This window comes from Malaclemys terrapin, chromosome 5 (genome assembly GCF_027887155.1).
Source record: "Malaclemys terrapin pileata isolate rMalTer1 chromosome 5, rMalTer1.hap1, whole genome shotgun sequence".
Classification (NCBI taxonomy): domain Eukaryota; kingdom Metazoa; phylum Chordata; order Testudines; family Emydidae; genus Malaclemys; species Malaclemys terrapin.
In genome coordinates, this window is record NC_071509.1 from 2,739,637 (window position 1) to 2,760,275 (window position 20,639).

General features: G+C 51.0%; 1 protein-coding gene across 2 annotated transcripts in view; it reads left to right on the forward strand.

Moving 5' to 3' along the window:
• Positions 1-20,639, forward strand: part of ADISSP (adipose secreted signaling protein) — a 161,262-nt gene that overhangs the window by 99,863 nt on the left and 40,760 nt on the right. For both annotated transcript variants that reach the window (XM_054029817.1, XM_054029816.1), the window contains one exon: positions 9,802-9,940. In XM_054029817.1, the coding sequence (XP_053885792.1) occupies positions 9,802-9,940 (139 nt within the window). The remainder of the gene's footprint in view (positions 1-9,801; positions 9,941-20,639) is intronic.

Below are 20,639 nucleotides of genomic sequence, written 5' to 3' on the forward strand. Positions count from 1 at the left end.
TCAGGAGGTCATCTAGTCCAACCCCCTGCTCAAAGCAGGAACAACCCCAACTAAATCATCCCAGCCAGGGCTTTGTCAAGCCTGACCTTAAAAACCTCTAAGGAAGGAGATTCCACCACCTCTTTAGGTAACCCATTCCAGTGCTTCCCCACCCTCCTAGTGAAATAGTGTTTCCTAATATCCAACCTGGACCTCCGCCACTGCAACTTGAGACCATTGCTCCTTGTTCTGTCATCTGGTACCACTGAGAACAGCCGAGCTCCATCCCCTTAGGAATCCCCCTTCAGGTAGTTGAAGGCTGCTATGAAATCCCCCCCCACTCTTCTCTTCTGCAGACTAGATAAGCCCAGTTCCCTCAGCCTCTCCTCGTAAGTCATGTGCCCCAGCCCCCTAATCATTTTTGTTGCCCTCCGCTGGGCTTTCTCCAATTTGTCCACATCCTTTTTGTAGTGGGGTGCCCAAAACTGGACACAATACTCCAGATGTGGCCTCACCAGTGCCGAATAGAGGGGAATAATCTTTTCCCTTGATCTGGTGGCAATGCTCCTACTAATGCAGCCCAATATGCCGTTAGCCTTCTTGGCAACAAGGGCACACTGCTGACTCATATCCAGCTTCTCGTCCACTGTAATCCCCAGGTCCTTTTCTGCAGAACAGCCGCTTAGCCAGTCGGTCCCCAACCTGTAGCGGTGCCTGGGATTCTTCCGTCCTAAGTGCAGGACTCTGCACTTGTCCTTGTTGAACCTCATCAGATTTCTTTTAGCCCAATCCTCCAATTTGTCTAGGTCACTCTGGACCCTATCCCTACCCTCCAGCATATCTACCTCTTTCCCCAGCTTAGTGTCATCAGCGAACTTGCTGAGGGTGCAATCCATCCTATCATCCAGATAATTAATGAAGATGTTGAACAAAACTGGCCCCACGCCCAACCCCTGGGGCACTCTGATTGAGACCGGCTGCTAACTAGACATTGAGCCACCGATCACTGCCCATTGAGCCCGATGATCTAGCCAGCTTTCTATCCACCTTATAGTCCATTCATCCAATTCATACTTTTTTAACTTGCTGGCAAGAATACTGTGGGAGACCATATCAAAAGCTTTGCTAAAGTCAAGATATATCATGTCCACCACTTTCCTCATATCCAGAGAGCTAGTTATCTCATCATAGAAGGCAATCAGGTTGATCAGGCATGTCTTGCCCTTGGTGAATCCATGTTACCTGTTCCTGATCACTTTCCTCTCCTCCAAGTGCTTCAAAATGGATTCCTTGAGGAACTGCTCCATGATTTCCAGGGACCGAGGTGAGGCTGACCGGTCTGTAGTTCTTCGGATTCTCCTTCTTCCCTTTTTTAAAGATGGGCACTATATTTGTCTTTTTCCAGTTGTCCGGGACCTCCCTCAATCACCACAAGTTTTCAAAGATAATGGCCAATGGCTCTGCAATCACATCAGCCAACTCCCTCAGCGCCCTTGGATGCATTAGATCTGGACCCAGGAACTTGTGCATGTCCAGCTTTTCTAAATAGTCCTTAGCCTGTTCTTTCACAACTGAGGGCTGCTCACCTCCTTCCCATACTGTGCTGCCCAGTGCAGCCGTCTGGGAGCTGACCTTGTCTGTGAAGACCGAGGCAAAAAAAGCATTGAGTACATTAGCTTTTTCCACATCATCTGTCACTAGGTTGCCTCCCCCATTCAGTAAGGGTCCCACACTTTCCCTGACCACCACCTTGTTGCTAACATACCTGTAGAAACCCTTCTTGTTACTCTTAACATCCCTTGCCAGCTGCAACTCCAGTTGTGCCTTGGTCTTCCTGATTCCACCCCCGCATGCTCAAGCAATATTTTTATACTTCTCCCTAGTCATCTGTCCAAGTTTCCACTTCTTGTAAGCTTCCTTTTTGAATTTAAGCTCACTGAAGATTTCACTGTTAAGCCAAGCTGGTCGCCTGCCATATTTTTATTCTTTCTGCACATCAGTATGGTTTGTTCCTGTGCCCTCAATAAGGATTCTTTAAAATACAGGCAGCTCTCCTGGACTCCTTTCCCCGCTCATATTAGCGTCCCAGGAGATCCTGCCCATCAGTTCCCTGCCCAACCAGCTCCTGCTTAATGTGTCTGTGGCTGATCTGGATGTGGAGTGTCTGGTACAAGCAGGTGTCTCTTCTGTCCCTTGGCATCCTGTCTCCCCCCTCCCCCCACCCCGAGCTGGTTGGAAAACTATTTTTTGGTGGTGTGAAAAAAATCTCAACAAAAGCAATTTTTTATCATTGTTGTTGAAAGCTTTTCTTTAGTGTTCCAAGTTTTCATCAAACCCCGTGTAGACGTTCCGGGGTGGGGCTCGTCCCTTCCAGGGGCGCCTGGGAGCCAGGCCGCCCCGCTACAAAGCTAATAACAGTTTAGGGCTCAGACCTTTGGGCAGGGATGGAGCACACAATTACCAGTTCAGAGCTCGGGCCCTTAGGCAGGGACTGAGCACACAATTACCAGTTCAGAGCTCGGGCCCTTAGGCAGGGACTGAGCACACAATTACCAGTTCAGAGCTCGGGCCCTTAGGCAGGGACGGAGCACACAATTAACAGTTCCGGGCTCGGGCCCTTAGGCAGGGATGGAGCACACAATTACCAGTTCCGGGCTCGGGCCCTTAGGCAGGGACGGAGCACACAATTACCAGTTCAGAGCTCGGGCCCTTAGGCAGGGACGGAGCACACAATTACCAGTTCAGAGCTCGGGCCCTTAGGCAGGGACGGAGCACACAATTACCAGTTCAGAGCTCGGGCCCTTAGGCAGGGACGGAGCACACAATTACCAGTTCAGAGCTCGGGCCCTTAGGCAGGGACGGAGCACACAATTACCAGTTCAGAGCTCGGGCCCTTAGGCAGGGACGGAGCACACAATTACCAGTTCAGAGCTCGGGCCCTTAGGCAGGGACGGAGCACACAATTACCAGTTCAGAGCTCGGGCCCTTAGGCAGGGACGGAGCACACAATTACCAGTTCAGAGCTCGGGCCCTTAGGCAGGGACGGAGCACACAATTACCAGTTCAGAGCTCGGGCCCTTAGGCAGGGACGGAGCACACAATTACCAGTTCAGAGCTCGGGCCCTTAGGCAGGGACGGAGCACACAATTACCAGTTCAGGGCTCGGGCCCTTAGGCAGGGACGGAGCACACAATTACCAGTTCAGAGCTCGGGCCCTTAGGCAGGGACTGAGCACACAGTTACCAGTTCAGAGCTCGGGCCCTTAGGCAGGGACGGAGCACACAGTTACCAGTTCAGAGCTCGGGCCCTTAGGCAGGGACTGAGCACACAGTTACCAGTTCAGAGCTCGGGCCCTTAGGCAGGGACGGAGCACACAGTTACCAGTTCAGAGCTCGGGCCCTTAGGCAGGGACGGAGCACACAGTTACCAGTTCAGAGCTCGGGCCCTTAGGCAGGGACGGAGCACACAGTTACCAGTTCAGAGCTCGGGCCCTTAGGCAGGGACGGAGCACACAGTTACCAGTTCAGAGCTCGGGCCCTTAGGCAGGGACGGAGCACACAATTACCAGTTCAGGGCTCGGGCCCTTAGGCAGGGACGGAGCACACAATTACCAGTTCAGAGCTCGGGCCCTTAGGCAGGGACGGAGCACACAATTACCAGTTCAGAGCTCGGGCCCTTAGGCAGGGACGGAGCACACAATTACCAGTTCAGAGCTCGGGCCCTTAGGCAGGGACGGAGCACACAATTACCAGTTCAGAGCTCGGGCCCTTAGGCAGGGACGGAGCACACAATTACCAGTTCAGAGCTCGGGCCCTTAGGCAGGGACGGAGCACACAATTACCAGTTCAGAGCTCGGGCCCTTAGGCAGGGACGGAGCACACAATTACCAGTTCAGAGCTCGGGCCCTTAGGCAGGGACGGAGCACACAATTACCAGTTCAGAGCTCGGGCCCTTAGGCAGGGACGGAGCACACAATTACCAGTTCAGAGCTCGGGCCCTTAGGCAGGGACGGAGCACACAATTACCAGTTCAGAGCTCGGGCCCTTAGGCAGGGACGGAACACACAATTACCAGTTCAGAGCTCGGGCCCTTAGGCAGGGACGGAGCACACAATTACCAGTTCAGAGCTCGGGCCCTTAGGCAGGGACGGAGCACACAGTTACCAGTTCAGAGCTCGGGCCCTTAGGCAGGGACGGAGCACACAATTACCAGTTCAGAGCTCGGGCCCTTAGGCAGGGACGGAGCACACAGTTACCAGTTCAGAGCTCGGGCCCTTAGGCAGGGACGGAGCACACAATTACCAGTTCAGAGCTCGGGCCCTTAGGCAGGGACGGAGCACACAGTTACCAGTTCAGAGCTCGGGCCCTTAGGCAGGGACGGAGCACACAGTTACCAGTTCAGAGCTCGGGCCCTTAGGCAGGGACGGAGCACACAATTACCAGTTCAGAGCTCGGGCCCTTAGGCAGGGACGGAGCACACAATTACCAGTTCAGAGCTCGGGCCCTTAGGCAGGGACGGAGCACACAGTTACCAGTTCAGAGCTCGGGCCCTTAGGCAGGGACGGAGCACACAGTTACCAGTTCAGAGCTCGGGCCCTTAGGCAGGGACGGAGCACACAATTACCAGTTCAGAGCTCGGGCCCTTAGGCAGGGACGGAGCACACAGTTACCAGTTCAGAGCTCGGGCCCTTAGGCAGGGACGGAGCACACAGTTACCAGTTCAGAGCTCGGGCCCTTAGGCAGGGACGGAGCACACAGTTACCAGTTCAGAGCTCGGGCCCTTAGGCAGGGACGGAGCACACAGTTACCAGTTCAGAGCTCGGGCCCTTAGGCAGGGACGGAGCACACAGTTACCAGTTCAGGGCTCGGGCCCTTAGGCAGGGACTGAGCACACAGTTACCAGTTCAGAGCTCGGGCCCTTAGGCAGGGACGGAGCACACAGTTACCAGTTCAGAGCTCGGGCCCTTAGGCAGGGATGGAGCACACAGTTACCAGTTCAGGGCTCGGGCCCTTAGGCAGGGATGGAGCACACAGTTACCAGTTCAGGGCTCGGGCCCTTAGGCAGGGATTGAGCACACAGTTACCAGTTCAGAGCTCGGGCCCTTAGGCAGGGATGGAGCACACAGTTACCAGTTCAGAGCTCGGGCCCTTAGGCAGGGATGGAGCACACAATTACCAGTTCAGGGCTCGGGCCCTTAGGCAGGGATGGAGCACACAATTACCAGTTCAGGGCTCGGGCCCTTAGGCAGGGATGGAGCACACAATTACCAGTTCAGGGCTCGGGCCCTTAGGCAGGGATGGAGCACACAATTACCAGTTCAGGGCTCGGGCCCTTAGGCAGGGATGGAGCACACAATTACCAGTTCAGGGCTCGGGCCCTTAGGCAGGGATGGAGCACACAATTACCAGTTCAGAGCTCGGGCCCTTAGGCAGGGATGGAGCACACAATTACCAGTTCAGAGCTCGGGCCCTTAGGCAGGAATGGAGCACACAATTACCAGTTCAGAGCTCGGGCCCTTAGGCAGGGATGGAACACACAATTACCAGTTCAGAGCTCGGGCCCTTAGGCAGGGATGGAGCACACAATTACCAGTTCAGAGCTCGGGCCCTTAGGCAGGGATGGAGCACACAATTACCAGTTCAGAGCTCGGGCCCTTAGGCAGGGATGGAGCACACAATTAACAGCCCCGGCCCTAGGTCAGGGCGGGGCAGCAAACCAATAGTCAATCAGCAGCCCAGGCCTTGTAGCAGGGGCTGGGTCAGTTTGGGTTAGCCCAGGCCCTAGGTCAGGGCGGAGCAGCAAACAAATAGTCTGTCAGAGGCCCAGGCCCTTAGACAAGGAGGAGAGATTGCCACCCAGCACGGGGTGGCAGGGGGGAACACAGGCCCACCCACTCCACTGTGTCCCAGCCCGGGGCCCTATCCGCAGCAGTCCGTCTGCCGCGCAGTCAGTGGGGATCCTGACCGCAACACACTGACATGGGTTCGGGGTCTGCTATCCCCGGGCCACTTCCCATCTCCTCCTCCATGGATACCTGCACATCCTGAGTCTCGTCTGCTGGGTCGCAGATCATGGGCTCCTCCGGGCCCTGAGCACCGGGTAGGTTTGTCGCTCCCTCTGGGCCCTCGGCGGGGGGAAGCTCAGACCGCTCCTCTGGATACCGGGCTCTCGGCCGGCTCGGCCAGTCCTCCTCAGGATACCGGGCTCTCGGCAGGCTCGGCCAGTCCTCCTCAGGATACCGGGCTCTCGGCCGGCTCGGCCAGTCCTCCCCTGGATACCGGGCTCTCGGCCGGCTCGGCCAGTCCTCCCCTGGATACCGGGCTCTCGGCCGGCTCGGCCAGTCCTCCCCTGGATACCGGGCTCTCGGCCGGCTCGGCCAGTCCTCCTCTGGATACCGGGCTCTCGGCAGGCTCGGCCAGTCCTCCTCAGGATACCGGGCTCTCGGCAGGCTCGGCCAGTCCTCCTCTGGATACCGGGCTCTTGGCCGGCTCAGGCCCGCGGGAGTTTGGGCACCAGCGTCTGTCCTCTCCCGCTGCCGGCCAGCTACCGAGCGCTGTGGCTTGGCCTTTATACTTCCTGTCCTGCCCCTTAACTTCCGGGGGGCGGAGACAGGCGGCGGTGGCTCCGCCCACTCTGGCGGCTGTTCTGGCTCGTCCCTTCCAGGGGCGCCTGGGAGCCAGGCCGCCCCGCTACACCCCCATCTTGTTTTTTTGGCAGAGCGGATTGATTTTTAATGGCTGATTTTAATTGGAGGCAGGAAACTATTTTAATCATTTTAATTCAGAGGGCTCTTGATAAATTGGAGAACTGAGCTACAGACAACAAAGTGAAAATCAGCAAAGAGAAATGTAAGGTGCTACACCTAGGGAAGAAAAACCAAATGCACAAATACAGAATGCGGGGAAACTGGCTTGACAGCAGCACTGCTGAGAAGGATCTGGGAGTTGGGGTGGATCCCAACCTCAACATGAGTCAGCAATGCGCTGCTGTTGCAAAAAAAACAAATGCAGTGTAGGTTGCATTAGCAGAGGCATAGCATGCAAGTCACAGGAGGTGACAGTACCGCTCTACTCGGCGCTGGGGAGGCCTCAGCTGGAGAACTGTGTCCAATTTTAGTCACCAATGTATAGAAAGGATGGAGAGAAACTGGAAAGGATCCAGAGGTCAGTGACAAAGATGATCAAAGGAATGGGATGGAATGGAATGCAAGCTATATGCACAATGGCTGAAGGAACTGCGTATGTTTCGTTTGGAAAAGAGGGGACATGATAGCAATCTTCAAACACTTGAAAGGTTGCCATAAAAAAGATGGAGAAAAGTGGCTCTCTCTTGCCACAGACGGCAGGACAAGAGGCGATGGGTTCAAACTACAGCACCGCAGATTGAGATTAAATCTCAGGACAAACTTCCTCACTGTCAGAACAGTAGGACAATGGAACAGATGCCTAGGGGGGTTGTGGAAGCTCCCTCACTGGAGATTTTCAAAAGGAGGCTGGAGCCACCTGTCTTAGATGGTTTAGACACAAGAAATCCTGCATCGTGGCAGGGCTTAGACTAGATGACCCTTGTGGTCCCTTCTGACCCTGTGGTTCTATGTTTTTCATTTGTACTTTTCAGGTATTTTCCTAAAGAAAGGTTGATTTTTTTAGATTGGTTGCTAGCCGTTAAAACATGTTGATTTGCCACTAAATGGAACCTTTACACTGAAGTTGGTGTTTCCTTTTGCTAACCAGGAGACTACACTATATGCATTGCTTATTTAAGCAGTTATTTAGCTTGACTTACATTTATTCAGATTCTTAATTTTTAATATTTTATTATGATAGGAAATGGTGAATTATGCCATTCTTATTTACTAGATGATTAATTTGCTTGTGATTGGTTCAGGCTCTATTTGGATTGTCATTCAAATTGAATTTAAAATGCACAAAAACAGCATTTAATTTTTTATCAAAAAATGAGCTGGTACCATAAGCAAAATTTTTTATCAAAGCATGGTTTGCATTTAAAATAAACTGATTTATTAAACATAGGAAGTATTATCGGTAGAAGTAGTATATTGAATTGATTGTTTTCAGTTATGTCTTTCAAGATTTTAGAACTAGTAGATCTCATCCCCTAACACCTTGTTTTGGTTCATAGATTGGAAGGGGAAAACAAACTTTTCTGCTTTTTCAACTCTGAACTGGTTTCTTAACTTTGAATGAACTAGTCATTGAACTGAACTGGGTGAACAAACTGAAGTGAAGAAAATATTCTTTCTGTACTCCCCAGAAGAGACTCCTGCTGTCAAAAGCTGGTTTAGCACTTCAGCAAACTGTGGTTCTGGGTCTTAGCCAGTGACTTCGACCAGTTCAGTGGTTTGACTTTCTTAACTTGGCAGCAAACATACTGATTAATATTTCTTTTTTGTGTTTAATTTAAATGATTTTAGTAGATTATTATAAGTTTAGGCCTTAACATAGGTTTTGAATTTCAAATTTAATTTTAAATATTTTTTTTAAATTAACCAGCATTTCATTTAAATAAAAAACCCCTTTTAAAACAACAACAACATTTTTTTTATTTAAGAAAGAACCAATCGATTTCTGTTCCTGGTTTTTGAACACCAAAACCAAAATCCCAAAATTTACAGTTTAAAATAGAAAAATTTTGATTTTCGGTTGTGAAAACCCCAAAAACTGTTTTTTGGGGGGGTTGGCAAAAATATGAAACTTTTTTTTTGACTAAACCAGAATTTTTTTCATGTGAAAATTTCATGTCAAACAAAAAAAGTGGACTTCTTGATCAGCTCTGCCCTCCTCCCCTGCTTTTGGTGCCATGCCACTGACTTAGGGTGCTTAGGGACATAGGGGGTTGGATCAGGGCCTGGGTGCTGTGACTTTCCTAGTAGTGAAACCACAATTTTCATGCCCTTCAAGTCTCCTGCACCCTGCTGTATCACCCCCACCCCCACATTCCCTCTCCCAGCTGTGCAACCCCCCCACCCCAGCCAGGGAACATCAGTGGAGAATTATCCTGATATCTGAGGAACCCATCCCAGCAGCAGATCAGCCTGGGGGCCTTTCCCTGCACCCCCACTAGACTCTCTGCCTGACGAGCACAATGAGAGCTGCCTTTTCTTTGCGGCCCGTCTGCAACAAGCTGGGACACGAAAGAGAAGCGCGTGCCCCACACTTGTTCTCTTTCTTTGGCCTCCAACCCAAGTCCCGAGCGACGCTTTGCCCTGGTACAGCGCCGTTCGTCAGACACCCTCAAAGCATTGCGCCCACATTGGTGAAACCGTCCATCTCCAGTTTCCAGGTGGGGAAAGTGAGGCATGGAGCGACAAAGGCCACACTGACTTGGCGGAAGAATTGGGATGAAAACTCGGAGCTTCCGGATCCCTGGTCCCTTGTTCTAATCATTTATTTTGGGTGGTGTCATGGTTAAGGCACTGGACTGGGTGTCTGTAGATCTGACTTCTATTTCCTGCTCTGCCCTGTGTAACTGTGTACCTCAGTTTCCCCTCTGTGTGATGACAGTAATAATCCTTCCCTTCTCCATCTTCCCTATTTAGATTTATAAACGGGCTGGGACCGTCTCTCACTAGGTATTTGTACAGCACCTGGCCCAGTGAGGCCCTGATCTCAGTTGACTACGGTCACACAAAGAACTACAATGACCAGCCTGCCCCTCAAACTAGGCTTCGTTCCCGCGGATTCAGTTCCTTTCTCATTGGCACCTTGTTATTTTACTTCGGTGGTTGGTGTTGTTGCTGCAAAGTGTTCAATACGATGGCAAAGGTGACCCTGCAACCTGCATTTCTTTCCCCCCTTCCAGGTAGGGTTTCTGAAGATACTGCACAAATACGAAATCACGTTTCTTCTGCCTCCCGTTCAAAGGCTGGGGAAGGACGTCTGTGCCATTCCGCTTCCAAACGTGAACCTTAAAGTCATCAGCATCACGCCAGTGGCTGAAGGTAAGACCCGCCCTTCCGGCGCCAGCCTACAGATGTTCAGAAGGGCAAACGTGTTTACTTGAAGGTAGTTTTATTTGTATAGACCCTGTGATCCCCTGAATGTCTTTCTTTCCTTAATGCCCCCCGCATAATGACTTCGTAGAATGAGGGGGTATCAGCATGTGACATGCCAGGTGTAGGAAGGCATTAGGGGAGTGCACGCACTCAGCCAGCCGGGGACCGATTTCATCCTCCCAGCTGGGCAGCAGCTCCTTTAGGTGGCCAGAGCCTAGCAGCAGAAACCAGGGCTAGCAGTAGAATTCTTTTGCAGGTGTCGACCAGCATGTGGACAAGGGTGATCTAGAGTACTTGGATTTACAGAAAGCCTTTCACTAGGTCCCTCACCAATGGCTCTTAAGCAAAGTAAGCAGGCATGGGAGAAGAGGGAAGGTCCTCTCATGGATCAGTAACTGGTTGAAAGAAAACCAAAGGGTAGGAATAAATGGTCAGTCTTCAAAATGGAGAGAGGTAAATAGTGGTGTCCCCCAGGGGTCTGTCCTGGGACTGGTCCTATTCAACATATTCATAATGATCTGGAAAAAGGAGTAAACAGTGAGGTGGCAAAATTTGCAGACGATACAAAATTGCTCAAGACAATTAAGTCCAAAGCTGACTGTAAAGAGTTATGCAGGGATCTGGCAAAACTGGGTGACTGGGAAACAAAATGGCAGATGAAATTCGATGTTGATAAATGTAAAGTAATGCACCTTGGAAAAAATATAATCCCCACTATACATACAAAATGATGGGGTCTAAATGAGCTGTTGCCACTCTAGAAAGATCTTGGAGTCATTGTGTAGTCAGAGTTCTCTGGAAACATCTGCTCAATGTGCAGTGGCGGTCAAAAAGGCGAACGGACTGTTAGCATCATTAGGAAAGGGCTAGGTAATATGATAGAAAATATCATAATCCCTCTGTATAAGTCCATGGTACTCCCACACCTTGAATACTGTGTAATTCTGGTCATCTCATCCCCCAAAAAGATATATTAGAATTGGAAGAGGTACCTGTGACACTCTGCACCCCATATTCATCAGAGTGGTTTGATTGTGATATGATTATGGCATAATTAGGATGCATCTTATAGAGAATGTGTGGTGAGGTGTCAATGGAAAAGTGATGGTTTGCTAATACGATTATCCTATTAGTATGAATGTCTCATTTTTGTATCTGGAGTTATGAATATTGACTCTGCATCTTTATTTCAAATGTGCTTGTCATGGGTAACACCCCCAAATCTTTACATCCGTTCTGCCGCACACTGTGAATGGTCTACTCGAGTTGAATGGCCCATCAGCAAAGACAATGGGCCATTGGGAAAGCTTATCTTCACCCGATGAACTGTCCTGGGGATGCTTCAGCCAGCCTATGGATACTGGCTGCCATGATTCATCGGGACATGCAAGGGCTTGTGACTAGATCACAGGACACTGAACTCCTTTTTGGTACCTGTATTTTTCCACAAACTGGGCTGGGAGCTTGGCTTGGAACAAAGGGGTTCCCGCCCTGTGGAATAAGCTATAAAAGGGGAAAGTGACGTCACCAAAGGGCCTCACTCCCCACACAAAGACTGAACTGGGGGAAGTGCTGGTCCCAGGCAAGGAAGAAGGAAGCCTGCCTGTGTATGGAAGCTTGGTGGACGGTTTATACTATCTAACAGGGTGAGACACTGCTTGATTCAAATCCTATATAGTATATTAGGCTTATATTGAGTTTTAGTTTATTTGCTAGGTAATCTGCTTTGATCCGTTTGCTATCCCTTATAATCACTTAAAATCTACCTTTCTGTCGTTAATGAATCTGTTTCATATTTTATCTAAGACAGTGCGGTTTGAGTGATGTGCTTGGGGGAAATCTCAGCTCAGGAACAAGAGTCTGTGCACTCTAGAAGTGGCGGACAGGGTAATAATTCATATCCTGGTCAGGGCGGTACAGCTGTGGGGTCCTAGGCTGTGGAGCTGGGGAGAAGCCTTCATGTAACTGCAGCTGGGTGTGTCCCTGCCTCCGTGAGTGTCTGTGTGAGCACGTCCCGGAGGCGATTGTAGCGTGTCTCAGCATCACGGGGTCAGAGGGAGTCCAGGCTGGGGAGGCAGAGGGCTCAGCGGTACCTCAGTTCCAGGTGACACCATGGGGGGAACCCGTCACAGTACCGAGAAGGGCAACAAAAATGATTAGGGGGATGGAACAGCTTCCACCTGAGGAGAGATTCAAAAGACTGGGACTGTTCAGCTTAGAAAAGAGACGACTAAGGGGGAATATGATAGAGGTCTCTGAAATCATGACTGGTGTGGAGAAGGTGAAAAAAGGAGGTGTTATTTATCCCTTTATATAACACAAGAACTAGACATCACCCATTGAAACTAATAGGCGGCATGTTTAAAACGGACATAAGGAAATATTTCTTCACACAATGCACAGTCAACCTGTGAAACTTGTTGCCAGGGGATATTGTGAAGGCTAAAAGTATAACTGGGTTCAAAAAAGAACTAGATGAGTTCATGGAGGATAGGTCCATCAGTGGCTATTAGCCAAGATGGGCAGGGATGCAATCCCATGCTCTGGGTATTCTTAAGCCTACGACTGCCAGAATCTGGGATTGGACAACAGGGGCTGGATCACTTGATAGTTGCCCTGTTCTGTTCATTCCCTCTGGGGCACCTGGCATTGGCCACTGTCAGAACGCAGGATACTGGCTAGATGGTCCATTGGTCTGGCCCAGTACTGCCGTTCTTATGACTAACCCAAGAGGATCCCCAGAATGTGCCCTTAAAACAGAGATGTTCCTGCCTTCCAGGGGCACATGGCTTCCCTGCCATCAGCGTGGTACACGGGCACTGTGTGATAGAAGCCATTTAGCACTTGATTAGGTTGGCACCCATTGCAGCTCTCTGATGTGAATGTAACGTGATTGTAAAGTGACACCCCCTAGTGGCGGGTTCAGAGAGCGGATGAAAGTCTACTCCTGCTGGCAACCGGAGCCACTGCTTCGGCGCAAGTGGCAGATGTCTGCGCTGTGCTGCTGAAGGCCTGAGGTTCAAACCCTGCTGAGGGGGGTTTTAGATATTGCATGACAGCAGTATGGGCAGAGTGGGGCATCCCAGTGATAATTGCAGGGGCTATCACATGGGATATCTGGGTTTCCTAGACCTGTATTTATCGCAGCAGTGCCTGTAGGTGCCAGTTGTCACTGGGGTCCCTGCTGGGTCATGTGCTATATACACACGTCCTGAGACTTCCCTGCCCCAACGAGCTCACTAACCACGAGACCACTCTGCCTCCCAGTACCCCCTGCCCCACTCCTTCACTGGCTGATCCGGCTTCTGCATCTCATCTGGCCAGTGAAGCAGCAGTCGCAGGCTCCCAGTGAAATCCCGGACCGACCCTGGAGGCTGAAGGGACAGTAACGCAGAGGAACAGGGACAGCGTGGTGGGAAAGAGCCTCTTTGGATCAAAACTTCACTCTTGATGTGTCTGTGCATTGAAGCGCAAGTGGTGCTTATTACCAGTGGCCAGTGAAGGGTTAATAAACCCTGGGAATTTTAGCACCCTGCTTTACTGCCTGAGATTTACATCTCATTGGCCACCAGCTCCTCGGCCCCATTCCAGCCTGCAGCCCTCCTTAAAGGGCCAGCGGAGGTTTCCTCTTGCATGTGGACGATTGTAGGGCGAGTTGGGCAGTTTCTGTGCTCCCCTTCTAGCCCCAGCAGAGGGAGCGTGGCTGAGGAAAGAGGGCGTGGCCAAGATGTCCCTCTGCTCTAGCTATTTCCCGGCTATCTGACTGGTCTTTTGGGGCTGTGGACTAAATGGAATCTAAATTTGTCTAAACGGAATCCCAAGAAGAAAGTTTTCAGTTACAGGAGTAGTGCTTCCTTCAAAATGCTTTGAAAAATAAATTCATCTCTGTTCACCTAACAACCTGTCTCCTCCTGGCCTGGGTCATCAACAGCGTTTGAACCTGTGACCTTCTGAACAGCAGCACAGATGTTTCTATCACTTGAACTAAAGGAGTAACTCTATCAGCTGACAGCAATAGTAGGTAATTATCCTCTATTGGACTAGCCACTAGAAGGGGACATGACACATGTTGTTAGTGTGTTATGCTTGTTTGGGGTTTATAATATTTGAGAAACACAGTTGAATAAGAAAACACGACACAGGGTCATCTGTGTTCTTACCAAGAAAGGGATAAATTCTGTTTTCAAGATTTTAGGGCCAGTTCTGATCTTGGGGGCCCAGGTGTAACCTTGGAGCAACTCCCAATGTGGGCAGATTTACACCGAGATCAGAATCTGACCCTCTTCACCCTCCTGTCCCTTTTGTTGTTTTGCACTATAAATACTTTTAATATGGCGAGAGAGAACGTTTGAAACTTACTGTAGCCCAATAACTAGATTTCACCCAGCGTTGTGTATCATTAGCAGTTGAAGCCCATTGTGTTGAACCTATGCGAGTTTCTGCCATTGTGGGTTGACGCACATTTCCTCTTTGAAGTGAAGCCTGATTCTAGCATTAATTTGTTCCCAACTGCAGCGAAAATTCTGGAGGGTTGGGCCATATGATGGAAACCTGAACAAGACAAACACAATCTTTTGTAGGTGTTCTTCGTAAGTATCAAGTTCTTGCATACAATGACAGCATGTTGCTCTGTTCACTGAGTCACAGTAGGCAGTAGGCGCTCCTCCCTGTGTGCTGACTTATCGCACGCTGCCCACACATCAACGTGGGAATAATAGTGAGCGTCCTTGAGTCTCTTGTGTCAGTCACTGGGTGTGGGAGTGTGTTTCTGCCTGTAGAAAAGGCATTTCTCCTCCAATTCTGTTGCTGATTTTAACCTTCTAATCTCATTCCACAAGTGGTGATCAGGAAACTCATTCTTTTTGAAAGAATAGAATTCTGTTGTGTGCCTTTGAAACTTTACACACCACTTTGTCTTTGCCACTAAAACTCAGGAGGAGGATGAAAACTATGGTGACTATTATTCTTAGTATGCATTCTGTTAGCCCCTAGAGGCTGCAGTCGGGGCCCCAGCTGCACAGCCATGGAGGGAAAGGACAACCCTTGCTCCAAAGAGCTCAGTCGTGCATTATGACAACATGCAGCAGGGGGATGATACAAAGAGAGGGTGGAAGGCAAGACAACAGTTAAACAAACTGCACAGTAAACAGTAGCCACAGCTCATGGCCTGCATAGGGATTCGTTCCTCAGCACGGCAGAGGTGAATCTTAAGGAGGGATTTTTGCAGGGAGCTAAGGTGGTGGCTTTATGGATTTCTTTTTTGGGAGGGAGGGAGTTTACCTCCTGCATAAGGGATATTCTGGGAAGAACTGGGCAAGTGTTTGAGGAAGAAGCTGATTTGTAGGAACCTGGAAACTGCCAGACTGGAGCAGACCTGAGGGCCATCTAACCCAGTATCTCGGACAGTGACCAGCACCAAGTGCTGCTGAGGAAGGTGCAAGAACCCAGCAACAGCAGCTGTGGGATAATCGGCCTCTCGCGTTAGGTTTCGTCCTGATTTCTCATAGCCAGGTTGACTTAATCCTGAAGCGCAAGCATGGTGGGTGCCAAAGACTGGCAGCTCCGGCGGAGTGAAGTGGTGCTAGTCTCCGTACACTTTCCAATGCAGAGCGCTGCTTTCTGTCTCTAGAAAGCAAACCCAGTGCCATTTGGTGCCAGTCAAACAATCTGCTTTAGCTAACCATAGAACAGTTCTGCATGTGGCACCGAATATCCCTCCATCTCCTTCCAAATGTCATTGGGACAGACAATCAGTTTGGGGGTTAAAGAGGGGAAGGGTTATCTGCTTGTATGTGTAGCCGCCACTGGCTGAAACCTCTGCTTGTGCTCGCCTCCACCTCTGTGTTACTGCTGAGTTTGGGGCTCTCCTGGCAATGTTTCTGTCCTTTGCCCTGATGTGATGGAATATGTGACAGTTTCCAAGCAGATCTTGTTTTCCTCCCACGTGTGTATAAATGTCCAGTAAGTACAAGATCTCATTTCAAGTAGTGCATTTCGCTGCTGGGTTTTGTAACCACAGACGCCTTGCCTTCTGGAAATGTACTAAGGGACAGGATGTGAGTTTGGGCACAGATCTGGTGGGCTGTAAATGGCACTGCCCAAGGAGGCAGGGTGGCTCCCAGACACCCCTCTACATGGTTCCTTCCCTGCTTGTAAGTAGAGGGGCAGTAAATTAGTAACCCCGCATTCACTCCCCTGATTGGCTCAGCCGCTTTGGCCAGTGATTGAGAGTTCCTTTCCCCTCCTGGCCCATCTGCTTTAGGCAGTGAGTAAATACTTACTCATGCCTGGACCCAAGAGCCAGGTCTCCCTTAAAGGGTATGGGGGGGGGGGGTTCTTTCTCCCTCTACCTCCCTTGCATGGGTACAATGTCCAAGACACAATCTAACCCTGAGCTGTTTGCCACTAACATCCTGCAGCGATGAGTTCCACAGCTTGTTAATGGCATCTGCACAGTTCTGGGAATAAGATTTGTTAGTGGCATTATCTCTGTTGTGGCGATGCTGAAAGCTCCCCTGTCAGGACTGGGGCCCCTTTGGGTAGGGTGCTGGGCCTGCACATGGCAAGACACAATTCCTACCCCCAGGGAATTTAGTTTCCAGTTTCTAGATTTTTTTTTACCTCTGCAGCTGCAGAATGGCCATTAACCCTGGCTATTTAACATCTTTCATTTGGGGTGATTGCGCTGGATTGTAATTAGCTGCAGAAAGAATACCGGTGTTTCCACGGGGTCACAATTTGTGCTGTGGTTACTTTACAGCTATCTCCTCTGACCCAGCATTCAAGGTTCTTTAGAAATGACCAGTTCAGAGGCGCACTAGGGGTGCGGTAATGGATACCCCCGGGATGGGAGATGGATTGGGAGTGGGGGTGCTGTAAACAGAAGGCACATGAGGGTTTGACTGTTCGTTTTGTAGTGAAATCTCTCTCTTCTGTTGTGGACTTTGACCCTGTTTTGGGCCCTGCTGCATGTGCTGGGAGCTGATAAGACTGAACTGGAATGCCTGCAGCCCAGCTCTTCCACTTCTACAACTTTCTGGGGTTGATATAGATGGCATTCATTTCTAGTTCCCAAAGTGATTTTAAATTCCTGGTGAGTCACCCCTTCTCTGCCATTCTCAGCTCCAAATTCATCCCCAGTAAGGTAACAAGTGTCATCTCAAACCTTCGCTGCAGGCTAAGCTGTCTCCCAGGGCTCCTCCCTCCTCAGTGCTCAGCCCACACCCTCAATCTTCTCTCCCCAGAGAGCCTCTCCCATCTGCTTCTGAGCCACTTAACCCTTTCCTAGCAGATTTCACACCAGCTAACTGGGTGGGAAGAACCTTGCCAGCCTATTACACGGACCCGCCAAATGTTGTGGGGTCATCTTGTGTAGGTTCTGCATTTGGGGTGCACTGCTTGAATCATCGGGATTGGTTGTGGAGCTGTCCAGTCCTGCCCCTCCCTAGAGACAAAGTACAGGGCTCCATCCACACCATGCAGGAGCTCGCTCGCATACTGTGTGTGTGCGTGTGTGTGTGTGTCTGCCACACCGTAGCAATCTCTGGCAAGGGGGCCTGTTGTGCCAATGATCTTTTCACCCTCCCCAGGCAGATGGAGGGGTAACAGTGCAACAACACAGCCCCCTCCCCCACCCTGTGTGACCCCTTTAACAACCTGGGGGAGGAGGCTGAGCTCCCTTCCCCATGGAGCAGCTGTGCAGGAGAGACCTGGCCTGGGTCCCCGGAGAGGGTGGGAGGTCACTTGCATCTGTTCTCGGCTCCCATCTGGCCATCCATGTGATCGGTCCATAAAGGCTCACCCGTGAGGTGGCCTGATCGGCCTCTGGACTTGGGACTCCAGCTGGGACCCCACCTTTGACGTAGAGCCAAGGGGCTTGTGCTGCCCCCAGGACTCTCACCTCCTTCTTGGGCCCCAAATCTGCAAAAGTGCCCAGAATGCACGTGCAAAATGCTAGGCCTGGGGTAGCTGATGCGCGTGCACATGAGTAGTCTTGCACACTCATGTGTTGCTGTCTGTGTCACTGATCACACCCCAGTCTCTGTCAATGTCACTGGTTTCACCCCTGTATCTTCTCTCTCTCTTGTTAATGGGGGCTCAGTGGTTTGAGCATTGGCCTACTAAACCCAGGGTTGTGAGTTCAATCCTTGAGGGGGCCATTTAGGGATATGGGGCACACACAACAACAAAAAACCTGTCAGGGACAGTACTTGGTCCTGCTAGTGAAGGCAGGGGGCTGGACTTGATGACCTTTCAAGGTCCCTTCCAGTTGTATGAGATAGGTATATCTCCATATATTCTTTTTTATATATTATTCTAAACGCAACTTACATTGAAAGTCTTAACTCCCTTCTGTCTTGGTGTGTTTCCCTCTCCCTCCAGCCCCCCATCTCTTGTGTCAACTGGAGGCAGACCTCCATCCCCACACCCCTTTCGTTCTCACTCCTGTGTTGCAGGGTGCTTAGGTTTCCCTCTATCTTTTCTCCCCCTTGAGCATCTCAGCTGCCAGGCTAGCCGTGTAAATCCAGCTGGGCTGCATTCTGCCGCTCCCCTGTTCTGCGCTGGTGTGTCCTTTCCTGCCCCACGTCTTGTCCCAACCTCTCCTCACCTGCACTTGTTTCGGGTTGAATGACTCTGAGAGACAGTGCCGGATTCCGCCCCGCCCCACTCTGGCAGCTTTGTGGGCAGGTTCTCTGACATACCAAAGCATTTCAACACTCAGAGCTGGAAGAGACTTTTATAGGATCATCCCATTCATCATCCTGCCTGTACTGGATAGTTTCCTACCCATGTACTTCCAAACACTTGCATGTGATCCTACTAGTTCTTTGTACCGATAGCCCTTCTGTACCACGGATCTCAAAGCACTTGACCAAATACGTGCTGCCCCATTTAATTTAGGGGGTGGAAACAGAGGTACAGAGAAATGAAGTGACTCCCCCAAGGTCACATGGCGAGTCAGGGGCCTTGAACCCAGGAGTCCAGACTTGCAACGCTGTGCCTAATCCATTCGATTGCAGGTCACGCACTAGGATGGGACTCTCTGCAGTACTCCACTGGTTGATGGTTTCCACTCGGGTGGCTTAGAAACAGAGGGCTTTGCCGCTCCTGCCAGTGCTGTGTCATGCACCCGGTGACAAACAGGCACACATTGCCTCTAGAGCAGAAGCAGATCAGACAGCTGACGGCTTTCAGGCGAGGGCTCCCAGCCGTGCTAGGACAGTCACAGACACACGCTGGTTTCTTTCAGGAGCCCAGAGCTGGGGCGTTAGCTGTTTGTTTGAGCCCAGAGGAAGTGCCTTCCTCTCAGAGGAACAAACCAACAGGGACCTCTAGCACGGAGCAGGAATGGGGAAATAAGCCTGCTGAGGGGCTATTGCTAAACATATAGTACTCCTGGGTGTAGCATTTCTGTGCCAGAGGCTAGACGGACCAGGTGAGCCCGTCTGGTGATCCGGGTACTTACTTTTCCTTTATCCCCGCAATGCATGAGTCAAGTCATGGGGTAGGGAGTCTCTTAGCTGCTAAATCTCCAATTCCAATCCAGTCAGCAGGGACGGGGGGTTATTCCCTGGGCTCACTTGGTTTGTGTGAAATGAGTTGCTGGGGTCTCTGTCCCAGTGAGACAGCTTGGCCACCACCACAGCTGGCCCCCAATTAGCCGTCTGGGCTGCCCAGTGTTTCCTATGGTAGGAGACAGATCTACTTGCCCAAGATGCCGAGTGAATGCTCACAAATTCACTGCCAGTGTTGGGGGCAGGAGGCACCCGTCAAGGGGTTTTTGGTGCTGTGGCAGCTTGGGGGGGGGGGGGTAATCGTTCATTTACCTGCCCCAATGGCGTAGCCAGAGCAGTTAGAGCAAAAATCAGAGCGCAGATGTTAGTGGGTCTAAGCGACAAAGGTGAGAAAAACGGTTTCTGCTCCGGCTCTGACCCCCTTCGCCACCAGGACTGCTGTACCAGGCTCCATTGTGTTTTCCCTTTGATGCATTTGGATGCTGAGTTGGACATCTAGGGCCGGATCGGGGCAATGGGCCCCGTCGGAAACTGCCTTTTACCGCATCCTCAGCGATTTCAATACGAGAGCACACTGAAGCAGCCTGCAATCAAAACCCGTGATGGCGAATTGTCCAGAGGTAGCCACTCGAGTGAGCACCATAGGCTCCTCTGGGCTCTCTCATCAGCCATTTCTTTCCCAGCTCGGCACTCACTAGAGGGGCTAATCTTTTGGGACACTTGACTGCTCAGACTGAGGTGACGGGGGCCATAACAGTCCCTAGCTAGCAGAGTATCCTCTTGCGGGCTGCGCGGTATCATGAGGGCCCGCAGAGCAATGCACGGGGTCAGACGCGCAGAACAAGTGGCAAGCTGGCTGGCCGAGGAGGGAGCTGGGCAGCGTTCACCCTGAACCAGATAGAAGCGCTTGCTGTGTGACCCCATAACGAGGCTTCATGGGCTGGGATCTAGGGTGGAAAAAACCCTGCTCGCCTGCTGGGTGGTTTAGTGCTTCTCCGCCAGGCTCCCCACTGCACTTTTGATTGCTTATCTTCGAGGCCAATTCCAACTGTCCCAGGCCGGGGGGTTTCCACCCTTTCCCCTGGGGAGAATCAGTCAGAGCTTCCCAGATCTCAGCCCCTGGAAGACTT